This window comes from Crotalus tigris, unplaced genomic scaffold (assembly GCF_016545835.1).
Source record: "Crotalus tigris isolate CLP2741 ecotype Arizona unplaced genomic scaffold, ASM1654583v1 scf7180000023687.2574627, whole genome shotgun sequence".
Taxonomy (NCBI): Eukaryota; Metazoa; Chordata; class Lepidosauria; order Squamata; family Viperidae; genus Crotalus; species Crotalus tigris.
In genome coordinates this window covers 484,558-497,466 of record NW_024100118.1, presented here as the reverse complement: position 1 = coordinate 497,466, position 12,909 = coordinate 484,558, and the positions used below count along the sequence as shown (strand labels likewise).

Sequence of the window (12,909 nt, the reverse complement as noted above, 5' to 3'; positions counted from 1 at the left end):
TTTTCACTAGACTGAACTGAAATTATTTCTTTGCCCCATATATCTATTTAAAAACACTTTGGTCACATCTGTAGACAAATACTTATCATTAAGGTAAATTATAAGTGTGAAATACTAGTTATTACCTGCTTCTTTTCAGATTTTGTTACACACTCATTTATATTTTTTAGATTATTTTTCTGATAGTTATGGTTTCAGAATTTTTGAAATTTCTCGGTAATTCTTTGGCATTTATCCAAATATTTTTTAAATCTGTAATTCTAGTATATTTCCAACATCATACATCATAGAAAAGAAATGCACTTCCATATAAATGTGCATGGATCTGGTTGCAAAATATCACAGCAAATTTCTACAAATTAAGAATTCCTTGGACTTTTCAGAGAGTTCCCAGCTGACCCTATCTATCAATCACAGCCCCCTAAGCCTGTTCTTTAGGAAATAAACCTTTGGCTCTTCAGCAATCCTTAAACAAGCAACATCTCTCAAACTCCAGCAGTGCCTATGTTGAACCTTATAAATCTAATTTCCTACCTATTTCCCAGTTCATAGGGATGTCTTGTCTTTGTGGAAAGATGCAGACAGTGCCCTGCAGGATGGTCCTCTACTAAAGTGCCATCCATTTGAATGGATTTACTTCCAGCAAAGTAACTGCCTCAGTAGTAAATCTCCAGGGGCTTCCGCAGGATGGTCATGAGCATCAGTTGAATCTCGTGGTATAGGAACACATGGGAGGGGGGATTATATCTCCTCCCCCTCCACAGACTGCCATTCTGAAGAGCCGGATTATACCAAATCAGCAAACCCCCAGACCCAGACCAAAGAGCAGCTTGAGACACCCCTTTTTACGGGCATCCTTCACATCCTTCTCAGGTTCCACCCCTTTGTATATGTCCATGCATGGCTCATCTTTTTCTTGTTGTTCCTACATTACACTTTCCCACTTGACTGTGTTTTATTCAATTAATGCAATGTTCAGGCTTGGTAAAACACACTAAATTCTGAATTAATTATAGGGAATGGATCTGAGCCTAAAGGGAGCAGATTGGTTGGTTTGTAGTTCAGCTTCTCCTGCAAACACATGCAGTATCTGGTCTGTTTGAGTTGAGCCAGGCAGTATAGGCTCAGGTTCTTTCTTTTAGCAGCTGCGGAATTGCTAAAAGTAGCAAGGAGGAAATAATAAACATATAATGCCATCATGCAGGCCTATATTCAGAGACGAGGCCTGTCTCTTATCAGAACTGCAGGGATGCTCAATTCAAATCAACATCCATTGATCTAGAAATTGGGCAGTGCTCATAATTGAGGCCCTTGGGAGTATGAGGTCCAATGAAAGGAAGGAACCTCAATTTCACTCTCCTGGCTCCCCCAGGTCTAATATCATGCCCACTGATATCATAGGGGTTGGATTAGAAAACCTTCAAGGTCTTTCTGTCTGTTATTCTGTTGTCATATCTTTCTTGGTGCAACATAGGCTGCCTTCTGGAATTCCAGGGAATGCAGATGCATCTTCTTTGCTTCACTTTGAAACCCTCACACTTACTCTAGCATATCCTGCATTACTAAAGAGCAAAATAAAATGCACCCAGTCCTTGTGGGTATTATTTTTCAAAAGATGTTAAGTAAAACTTACCTCTGTCTACAGCAGGGGTGTCAAACTCAATTTCATTGAGGGCCACATCAGCATTCCGGTTGCCCTTGGGGGGGGGCTGGGTGGGTGTGGCCTACTGGGTGGGCATGGCCAGCTCTACATCATTTGTGTCAAGGGTGCCTGTGGGGCCCTAGGCAGGAGTGGGACATATCTGAGGGTCTCTGGCAGAAAGGGGTGGGACCAGGGCAGAGCCCATCAAGCTGGATATGAGAAGTAGGCGAGGGCCATTTGCTGGCCACTTCCAGGCGATGGTGCATTTCTTCATTCCTCACAAAGGGTGACACCTCCCCAGCATGCACCCAGGGGATGGGGCTGACGTGGCAGGGGCTGGTTCCTCGCTGTTTCCAGAAGGCCTCGTGGAGCTAAGACTGAATGCATTTCAGCATAGATGGCCACCACAAAATTGTACATTGGCTCCTGGCCGGCCTGGGCCAGGGCCAAGGCAGCGGGGACCACATTCCCTCACTGTTTCCAGAATGGCTTCGCGGGGCCCGCATGAAACCACTTCGCTGGCCGCATCCGGCCCCCAGGCCTTGTGTTTGACATATCTGGTCTACAGCTTCTCTCCTTCTTAGTATTCTCAGTCCTAACTCTGGGCCAAGAATGGGAGTTGTTTAGGGCTTTTCTGCTTCAGCCTGTCTGGGAGGCCCTTTCCCATCTCTTGCTCTTCCACCAAGCCCAGGCAGTTGCAGGTTCCACTACTTTTACGGAACAGAAGGAGGCAAGGCAGCAGTCTCTTGCCAAGAGAGGAAGTCCTATACTTGTGGCTTCAGAATGGCCCCTCTGAATACCACTCAGGTCCTTCTTCCCAGGTCCAAAGTCTTTAGGACAGGGGCATCAATTCTGAACAGTACAGGAGCCAGGAACTGGCAGGGTTTATGTGCCACGCATACAAATCAGGTAGAGCTTCCATCATACCTACTTCTGGCATCATACAAAGCTTCCATCCTACCCACATCTTGACAACCCTGCAGACACTGGCTTGCACCTGGCCATTTTAAGCAGAGATGGGAAAATTCTTGCCTGACATCTTAGAGAGACGCCTATACTTTGTTCCAACATGGTAAACCTGAACTAGTGTGTTAGCCTTGGCAAGAATTTGCTTGTTTATGGGTTAGCACCCTGGCCATATCCAGCAGAACTGGTTAGCTTTGCAGTGTTTCCCAAGCTTGACAATTTTAAGGCATGAGGACTTCAACTCCCAGAATTCCACAGCCAGCAACGCTGGCTGTGGAATTCTGGGAGTTGAAGTCCACATGCCTTAAAATTGTCAAGTTTGGGAAACACTGGCTTATGGTGAAGAGAACACACAAAATGGATTACTTTAGTCAGCAAGTCAGACCTGTTCTGTGAAAGCAGCCGGCATGGCGCTGAACGGGGCCACATACTAAGAAAGCGGTTTCTTAGATTCCCTGGCAAGCAACGCCTCCTGCCTGGCAACGAATTGGAAGTGGCCTGAGCAACCGCCCGGGCTGGCCCTTCACCAACGGCACACAAGGGCCGGAGCAACTCTGCAGGGTGCGGACAAGCCAGAGAAGGCCTCGCCCTTTCTTCGCAGATCCGCTGAGGCTTCGAAGCCGGCGGTCCCCATCCCGGGCCTGTGTAGGAACGTTTTCATCCCAGTCGGGCTTCCCTTTCCTCGGCCCAAGAGCCTCCCGCCCCTCGGAAGCAGAAGCGCTTCACATCCCCGTGCAGGCGCGGGTAAAGCTCCTCGGCAGAGGCGCCCCAAGAGCGCAGCCCCGGGCAGAGCAGCGGAGGGAGGCGGCGGGAGCTCCGGGCCGTTTCCCGCAGGCCCATTTCTTCCCGCCGTTGCAGCTCTCCCTGCGAGCTGGGTTTTGGCCTGCCTTCCCCCTCCTCGGCCGCTTCCCACCTCAAAGAGTAAAATTCAGGACTTGGTCGCTTCCTCGGAGGGTAACTTTCCCCTGGAAGGGGATGGAGAGCCCAAAGGACGCCGAGTTCGCGGGAACAGCAGGCAACCCTGCGAAACGAGCAAGAGCCGAAGGCTCGCCCCGGTTGGTTTGCAGCTGGCTTCCGCAGGTCCTCGGGTCCTTCGGTCCCCGGCCTTCGGCTCCTTTTGCTGGGGCGCGAAAGGCAGCCCTCTGGCCGGGCTCGGCTGAAAGGAAACCAAAGCGAGGAAGCTTCGCAACGCAGCGGATTCGGCCCTTGCTTTCCCCCGTGCGACCAGGGCCTCTTTCCCGTGGGCTAGAAGCAGATGGCCTCCGAGGGCCCGCAAGAATAGAAGGCCGAGGCCCGAAAGAGGCGGCCTCTGTAAGCAGCTGGAGGACGCCAAAGGGCAGCGAGGCCTGCAGTGAATGGTACTTCTTCGCGAAAGAGTTGCTTGTGCAACTTTCCCCCTTGAAGTACCAGAGAAGGCTGCGTCTGGGCGTCTCCATCAGGGCTGAGAACTCGGTCCTTTTTCACATGCAGAGGGATGCCAGGTCAACCCAAAGATATGCCCCCCTACTGTATCAGAGCAGCCCCCCCCATTTGATCCTGCCACGGAATCCGGTTGTTTAAGCTGGGGAAGAGGCCCCTCCCCCATTTTTGATCAAGCGATTGGTAGCATCATCCAGCCGTGGTTGTGCCCATTTCCCAGTCACTGACCGGTTTATGATATCACGCTATGACTGGCTGACCTATAAATCACTCATGGAGAAAGAACCCTTCTCCTCCTCCAGAGCACCCTTCTATCTAGTCAACTGCAACCCAATGAAACAGAATTTACTTCCAAGTAAACGGGTATAAGGTGTAGCCTGGCCACCTAGGATGGCGCTTAATTTACCGTACATCAACGGCAACAGGAGAGAAAGAGATTAGCTCTGAGTCTTTATTAAAGTGATAACCAACGCAGTCACGTAGATGCAAACTACTGGAGTTTAATCTGAGGCTAGAAAATGCATGTAGTGTTATAATAATAGCGCAATAATAGCTGCATTTAGCACAATCTGGATTTACCTGCTGAAAGCCTAAAGAAAAGTGGAAGCCAATAAAAGTGAAAACAGCGTAAGTGCACCTCGAGAAGCCGAAGGGAGGAGGAGGAGGCTGCTGGAAACTCACTTAAGGGAAGCAGGATTGAGTTATGGGCACATAAATCCAGAGAGATGGTCGCCGTGAGCTCTATTTCGCCCTCTCTCCCATCCCCACCCACCCCCCACCCCGGGTGCTTGCAGCAATTATTGTGACTGATGGGATCTACTAGGCGTTAAAGGTTGAGAAACCACGTCAGGCGCAGGCTCCGGTCCGCGGCCCACTTCCAAGAAGCAGCTCTTTTTTAGCTGGTCCGCCGGAGGGGATGGGTGCGAGAGGAAAGGCCATTGGATCGGATCCCCCCCCCCCGGCCCAATGTGAGGCCCACGCTTCACCCAGACTGGTCGGGAAAAGATTCCCAGCGAATAGGCAAGATTTAAGGCACTTATCTCCAGATACCGAGGTCCATCCCCACGTTCAATCACGTTCCACAGCGAGAAAACCCGATCCTCAAAAGAGGCGGCAGCCGACTGCTCTTTAGAAGGCCAGATCCTGAAGTTGAAACTCAAGTACTTTGGCCACCTAATGAGAAGGAAGGACTCACTGGAGAAGGGCCTAATGCTGGGAAAGATTGAGGGCAATAGAAGAAGGGGACAACAGAGAATGAGATGGCTGGATGGAGTCACTGGAGCAGTAGGTGTGAACTTAAATGGACTCCAGAAGATGGTAGAGGACAGGAAGACCTGGAGGAACGTTGTCCATGGGGTCGCGATGGGTCCGACACCACTTCGCAATTAACAACAACAAAGGGAAGACGGGCAGGTGGAGGGCAGGTGGAGGACTAAGAAAGAAGCATCCCGCTTGCCGCCCGATTCATTAGAAACTTTAGAAAAAGGCCCTGGAGTTAGAAGGGGGGGGGGAGAGAACTATAATCCCTTTATTCATATTAACCAATTAACGTCCTAAATAGTCGGAATGCAAATAAGATAAACGGCTTTTTTTTTTTTTTTTTTGCTCCATCATTCCCGCCTGGAATAAATAATAAGTATCTTCTTGCATAAGAAAAATTCCGGGTTGGGAAGCCGACTCCTCGCAAAGTGGCGACTTGGATCGCAAGAAACCAAACCAGGCCTATAGGTCCAAAACCTTTTCAGCAGCGGCCTCGCAGTTCAGGAGGGCCTGCGCGACTCCCTCAGAGAAGTCTACTTTTTCCTCACAGCGAACCCAGGCGCCCGCCACGATTCTGAAGGGCTTCACTGGCAAGAAAGTGGGCCTGCCCCCCCCTTTATTTCTTTGGTTTTTGCGATAAAATAAAGAAAACGCCACGCCCGGAGTCAGGGGTGAGGTAGGACAGGGGTAGGCAACCTTGGCTCTTTTATGACTCGGGTGGACTTCAACTCCCAGAATTCCCGAGCCAGAAGTCCACCCGAGTCATAAAAGAGCCAAGGTTGCCTATCCCTGAGCTAAGATCAAAGATTAAAACAAAAACAAAAACAAAAAACGAGCGGGGAATGCATCTTTGGAGGCGAGAGAGGAGAAAAAGACACCCGCCGAACCGAACAGACAAGAGTGGCGCGTCCCTTCCCTTCCCCCTCCTTGGAAAAAAAAAAGAGAAGGGAGAGGTGCCGAGGCTCGAGCTACGGCCGGCGAAGCGACGGCGTGTGTGGCATTGGGGGGGGGGCGGGAGGGGGGAAAGAAACCCGGCCGCGTCCATCAGGGCTTCATTACGTTTCCAATAGATAACATTTGCTTAACTCGGTCCCTAGATTACAGCGCGGCGTAATAGCCCGTCAGCGAAGAGGGGGCTTTTTGTGTGGTCCTTCTGCGGGCCACGAACTGAAACATTAGCTCTGCCTTCGCCCAGCCGCCGCCCCCCTCCTCCTTCTCTGAAGCCTACGGGGGAGGAGGGGGGGAGCGTGTTAATAAACCCCCACTTTGTAGTTTTGGGAGATAAAGATTGGGGGGGGAGGAGGAGGAGGAGGAGGAAGGGTGAGAGAGTCTGCCCCCCCTCCCCACCTTTGTTTCTCATCCCAGGGTTTTCGGCTTGATCTCCCGCAACGCAGCGCCCCTGAGCTGGCTGCGCGTTCAGAGCCGAAGGGGACCTGGAGCTCCGTCTGGCCGGGAGCAGCTTCCGAGTCCCACCAAAGACAGTCCGCGTTGGCCATTCTCAGCGTCTGCTTCGGTATCGGCTCTTTGGGCGGGGGTCCCTTTCTTCCCAGGGCCGCGGCCTCGAGCAGGCCAGCAGGGGCAGAGGCTCGGAGGGAAGGGCGGGGGGGCGCCGCCTCCAAGCGGAGGATCCCCCAGAGAAGTCCGGCTATAACAGACACGGAGGTGCTGGACCGGCCCACCTTGCGACTGAACCTCAGCCGCGGACTGCGCCACTCACCGCCGGGGGAAGAAGGGAGAGAACGCGGCGGACTCCTTAACTGTCCGGGAAGAACCAGGCGAGAAAGACCTCTAAATGCAGCAGCACTTGCTTGGCCTTCAGCCTCGGCCTCCCACCTCTCAAAACACACGCTGGGTCGTTTTGGGGAGAACTTTGAACAAATGGCAGTTTGGAGATTAGTTACTAGATGAAAGAGCAGAATAGTTTCCTGAGTTTTTAGGAAATTGGGGGAATCATTTAGAAATCATTTTTTTTATAACTTTGAGAGGAGAGTCTGAGTTTATACATACATACATACATACATACATACATACATACATACATACATATATCCAAATTTCTTTTTTGGGATTCGAACCTAGGCAGTGATTTAACCACCAAGTCACAGGCTTTCCTCCCCTCTTTGCCAGCCGAATCAAGGGAGTATATACAGGAAGTTTTTCAGACAGACCGGTCTGATTGATTACACCCTGACATTTTTAACTTTTTGGATTTGTAAATGTTTCGCAGTTGCGACTTGAGCCTGCTTAACGCCCCTAGTTGGGGGGCTGCAGGGCAAAAGAGATTGTAAAAAGTATAACTGCAGTATAGCAGTTAAAAATGTCAAGGTGTAATCAATCAGACTGGTCTGTCTGAAAAACTTCCTACACACACACACACACACACACACACACACACACAGGTTGTGTGTGTTTGTGTATATATATGTGTGTGTGTGTGTATACACACACACACACATACACACACACATTGGTTATTTGCTGCCAAGATAAGAAGTCAGGTTGCCGCATTCTGAATCCTTACGAAAACCAAACAATATTAATGCAGAGTTGCCAGGACTTTAAAAAGTATCCACCATAACTTTTTGACAAATAAATTGCATTGCCTTCAAATTGAAACATTAAGCTAGAGCAACAAGTGAACACATAACAAAAAAATCTAGGTAAGAGTTTTAGGGACTGAGAAAAAGATTGGTTGTAACAGTTTAGGAAAGGTAGATCCAAGTTAGGCAGCCAGATGCAAGGATCTACCTGCAAGTCTTGTCAGAGGTATTGTCCTATTTTTCTGCTAACCACCTGCTTTCTATAGCGCAATCAAGTTTTAGTGAAATAATACAAAATGTTTCAGCAGAATTCCTACATACCTGGCTATTAAAACTCTGAACAGTCATTGCAATTCTGTATATTTTTTTTCTAGAAAATAATACATGAAGCATGTATTTATATAAGGTTTTTTTCAAGGGAATATGCTGCTCCTTTACAGTATATTATGGAATGGAACAGTATTCAAATATGCCTTAGAAATTAATAATGATTACTCTTCCTTAAGGTGGACATAATTAACAGTATGGTTTTAGCATTCCTTAAAATTTATATTTAATGTTTTTCTGAAATAATCAAAATATCCTAGAGGTTGCCTGTGTCTAGGTATATGCAAACACTTTAGGGAAAAGTTTCCTTTTGTCTGAACTGAAAATTATTTTAAAATTAATACATCAGACCAGTTACTAATTTAGCCTATAATTAGCAACACTAAGTTTTTTAAAAAAAAAACTTTTAAGTGTTCATCAGCTTTCAAAATGCCAGATCAGCTCAAAGTATTTTCTATACTTCCTTATATTTAAAAGCAATATAGTAAGTATTGAATATTTGTCTGCACATTAAAGCAATTCTGTTCAACTGGATTTTGTTTTTCTTATTTGGTTATGCATGCATGCTTTGATTCAAATATGAATTCTGAGAAGTAGGCAGCTATCTGCATTATTTATGTTTTTTAAAATACTAAACCCATAAGTGGGTGCCCCTGATCTATAATCTATCACATAGATTGGTGGGGGACACAGGCAAATGTGATCAGCTTGCCAAGTTCATTATATTCTGAAATCCTTGAAAGAATTTACATTCATTTGCTTCAAATACACAACATTGTCCTTAGAGAAGATTATAGCTTACAGCTACCAGACTTTATCCATCACTAAAAGAGCTCCTTGTTTTCTTTGGTTATTCCTTACCTTATTTCTTTAGGAAAAACTCAAAAATATTATTCTATGTCTGCTGTGCTAAAATGGTTCCTACCAGAGTAGATCAAGGAATGAGGTAGTTAAATTTAGTCTTCAACATAAGCCTACTGGTTTTTCAGTTAGGTACAAAGGAAGTCCCACTGATTTCAACTATGACCCTGTGAGATTACTGAAGACCAACTTCAAGAAAGTGGAAGATACAACTTCATATCAAAGTTGCTAATCTCATGGAAATATTATAAGCTTTCATCTGGATTAGGTTATGGCCTTGAAAACCATACCTCATCTGAGAAAACATTTGGTGCTATTATTATTTTTGTTATTGTTATTTTTATTCATCCGTCTAAATATTGATAAAATTAGAACTACAAATACATGTTCACAGGGCAGAACACTAAAGACCTGAAGCCCTAAAGCCAATAGCGGGATTTATTTTCTTGAAAAATCATTTGTTTTATTTCCAGAAATATGTAAAAAAAGTTTTCTTCTTCTTTTTAAAAAAAATGGAAGGTACAATAAAACTTGTCAGTCCTCTTAACAATAATCCTGATAAAGAATATGCATAAAATACAAATTGAAAAGACAAAAAGCCTTCCATTCATACATACCCCAACGACAATGACAATCGCTTCTATGTAAACATTTTGATCTTTCCGTGCATTAAAAAGTACGGAAAAAAATGAGCTGCAAATGACGATCCCCTCAACATTTTTGCTGGATTCCCATGTTCTCCCACCCACCGTCTCCTCCCTTCCTGGGGGAACCCAGCGAGCTCTGCAACGGAAAGCAAATAAAACTTTTTTCTTCCGAAAAGATATTTTAAAGGGGGGAAAAGGGACGGCGTCTGTTTTCAAAGCAGAAGCCTGAGGACCGTTGCTCTGCCATCTGTCTCTGCAGCACCTAGAAATGGCTTTGCATAAATAGAGGTACGGAGGAAGAAGCAAACCGGAAGGCCAGAGACAAGCGAGGAAAAGGGCACAGAGAAACCAACCAGGGAGTCGATCTGTCCGGAAAGGTCTCTCCGCGTCGCTGCTCTCCAAAGCCGAAGGGAGACGAGGCTGGCGGCCCAGGGAGCTAGCAGTTGGAAATCCGGGCCGCGCAGCTTTCTAGGCTGCCCAAGGCCGCCCCGTGGGGGGGCAGAGTTCCGAGAGAGGCGGCGGCGGCGGCGGGAGAGGCCAGCGAGGGCGACGGCGACGGCGAGGCCATCAGAGTTCGTGCCAGGACCGGCAGCCCTGCGGCCTGAGACCCGCAGCGATTCCCCGCCCCGGCGCTCACACCGCCCCCGATGATACTCTCAATGGAGAACGGGGAGCGCGCCAAGGCCGAGGTGGTCTTGGTGGCGGCCGCGTGCAAAGAGGCGGCCAGCGACGGGCCCAACTGGGCCGCGTAGCCGAAACTGGGAGTCCGGGCCAGCTCCGGTGCCGCCGCCGCTGTCGGGGGCAGGAGGGAAGGCGGGGCGGGCGGCAGGATGGGGCCCGTTGCCGACGGCCGCCTCTCCTGAGGTTGGAAAGCGAAGAGTGTCGAGGGCGCGTGGTAAGGCTGGAGATGGAGGCCGTAGCCGCAGCTATAAGGCCCGTAGGCGTAGGCGGGGGGCTGGCCGGGGTGCCCGGGCGGCGGCGGGGCGGCCGGCGGGTGAAGGAAGGCGGCGGCGGGTTCGAGCCCGCGGAGGAGCAGGTCGGACGCCGGCAGCGGCTGCCGCTTGAAGCGCTTCCTGCGCCGCAGGAAGCTGCCGTTGTCGAACATGTCGGCGGACTCCGGGTCCAGCGTCCAGTAGTTGCCCTTGCCCGGGTTGCCCGGCTCGCGGGGGATCTTGACGAAGCAGTCGTTGAGCGACAGGTTGTGGCGGATGGAGTTTTGCCAGGCCGGGAACTTCTCGCGGTAATAGGGGAAGCGGCCGCTGATGAACTCGCAGATCTCGCTCAGCGTCAGCCGCTTCTTGGGGCTCTGCAGGATGGCCATGGTGATGAGCGCGATGTACGAGTAGGGCGGCTTCACCAGGCTGCTCTTGCCGCCGCCCGCCGCCCTGAAGGGCCCCGGCTGCGAGGGGGAGCCGGAGGACGAGGAGGAGGGAGAGGAGGGCGAGCCGGAGCCCGGGGACCCTGCCGGCGCCCGCCCCCCCGGGGACCTGGGCAGTGAGACGGCTTCGTCCTCCTCCTCGTCGTCGTAGGGCCGCCGGGGAGGGGGCTCCTCCTCGTCGTCCTCGTCCTCGTCGCCGCCCCCCTCGCCCTCCCCGACCACGTCGATGTCTGCCTCTTCGGCCAAGGCGGAGGCGGCGGCGGACATCTCCGCGCTCAGAGTCATCGCTTGGCGCAGCCGGACATGGGCACAGCGGGCGGGAGGCGGCGGGGCAGCTGCCCGCGGGAGGCGTCGGTCCCGCTGAGGGACCCCCCGGACGGCCGCGCGCGGGTTCGGGCCCGGCGCTCCTTCACCAGCCGGAATTGGCTTGCCGGACTGCTGGGCTAGCTTCTCCGGCGGGCGGGCGAGCCGGGAGCTTGCTCCCTTCCGCCGTTCCCCTCAGTCAGGAATGAACCCTGCGGGGGAAGCCGCCGCGACCCTTCTCGGGGAGGCTGGCAAAAGCAGCGGAGCCCGCGGAGGCGCTCGGCCAGGCTGAGGCCGTGCCCAAAGGGGATGGCCTTTTCTCCTCCCGCGGGCGGGCGGGCGGGCGGGGCGGGGAGCGGGGAGTCACATGGCGCCAAACGTCAGCGCCACAACCGGGAAAAGATTCCTGAAAAAAAGCGGCGGGATGGGGGGGCGGGCGGGGAGCGCGATCCGAGCGAGAAAGAAGAGACCCGGGGGCAAAACCGGAGCCTCATTCCGGGCATAAAAAGCCCCGCTGGGCACCTTGGGGTGGGGGGACGGGCGTCCTCGGGAACTCCCCTTCCTCTGCCCGCCCCCCCCGCCAACCGGACTGTGTCCTGGCTGCTTCCCCGCTTCAGACTCTCCTTCGCCTTTCCCCTCCCCCTTGGAGTGGCGGGGAATTGTTATTCCCCCCCTTTCTTAAACCGGGGGGGGGGGGCGCGAGAGAAAGCGCTTCGTGAATAAAAGCAGAGATCCCATTCCGGCATTGCCGCCGGCAGGTCCCCCAAGTTTTGAGAAAACTCTGCGAGCGCTGCGCAGAATCGAGGAATGGGGGGGGGGGGAGAGGACGGGGGACCCAAAGAAATTCTCGCCAATCCTTTATGCGCTGGGAAGCAGAGCCATGAAAACGGCTCGGAGTTTCGCCCGGCAAAGTCTGCAGAAGGCGGGTTGGTTGGGTAAACCCAGCCGAGACTTAGTGAACTGTTAATCCCGAGGTTTGTCAACCGGGAGCTCGTCCCCTTGTGCTCCGCGGGGCCTGCTTCGGCCGAGAAGATAGTAGTAGGGTCTCTTTAAGATTTAGCTCTGTTCTCCAGCCTGGACCTTTTCCCAGGAGTATCTCCGCTCAGACCACCCGAGAACACGATCCCTCGGGGGGACAAGCGGGCTGTCCTTGAAGCCCGGCTCCGTCGTTGGCAGCGTAGTAAATACACCGAGCCTTTCCCGCTCGATCCAGATTAAAACAGGAAACTGTTCACTGAAAGGCGAAGTGATTGAAAAATAGAACATGCCTGAAGCCGGTGGAGGTTTTTTTTTAAAAAAATGATTGGATAATAATCATTTAAATAGACGAGCCAACTTCTAAACTGTCCCGACCTTTGTTTCTGCTTTATTCCTCCCTTTTCCCCGCCCTCCGCTGGGAACAAATTAATTGGATAGAAGAATGAAAGGGCTGCGCGTTTCCCATCCTAACAGCGCAGTGCGCTTACTCTCCCCAGAAGTAAGGTTATATCCCCAGGTAAGAGCCCGAATCCTTCGGCAGTTTGACGCTCTGCGGCTGAAGACGGTCGCCGGGAGGTCTGAAAGGCG

At 51.2% G+C, this 12,909-nt stretch overlaps 1 protein-coding gene across 1 annotated transcript; it reads right to left on the bottom strand.

Moving 5' to 3' along the window:
* Window positions 1–9,470: 9,470 nt before the first annotated feature.
* FOXD1 (forkhead box D1) lies at window positions 9,471–11,579 on the bottom strand. Its single transcript, XM_039320768.1, has one exon. It carries the CDS (start codon window positions 11,323–11,325, stop codon window positions 10,099–10,101), a length of 1,227 nt encoding a protein of 408 aa, XP_039176702.1. The 5' UTR covers window positions 11,326–11,579; the 3' UTR covers window positions 9,471–10,098.
* Between the last annotated feature and the right edge of the window lie 1,330 nt (window positions 11,580–12,909).

What these genes read in the sequence shown, in the direction of transcription:
- FOXD1 (XM_039320768.1), bottom strand. Translation starts at nt 11,325, where the DNA reads ATGACTCTGAGCGCGGAGATGTCCGCCGCCGCCTCCGCCTTGGCCGAA.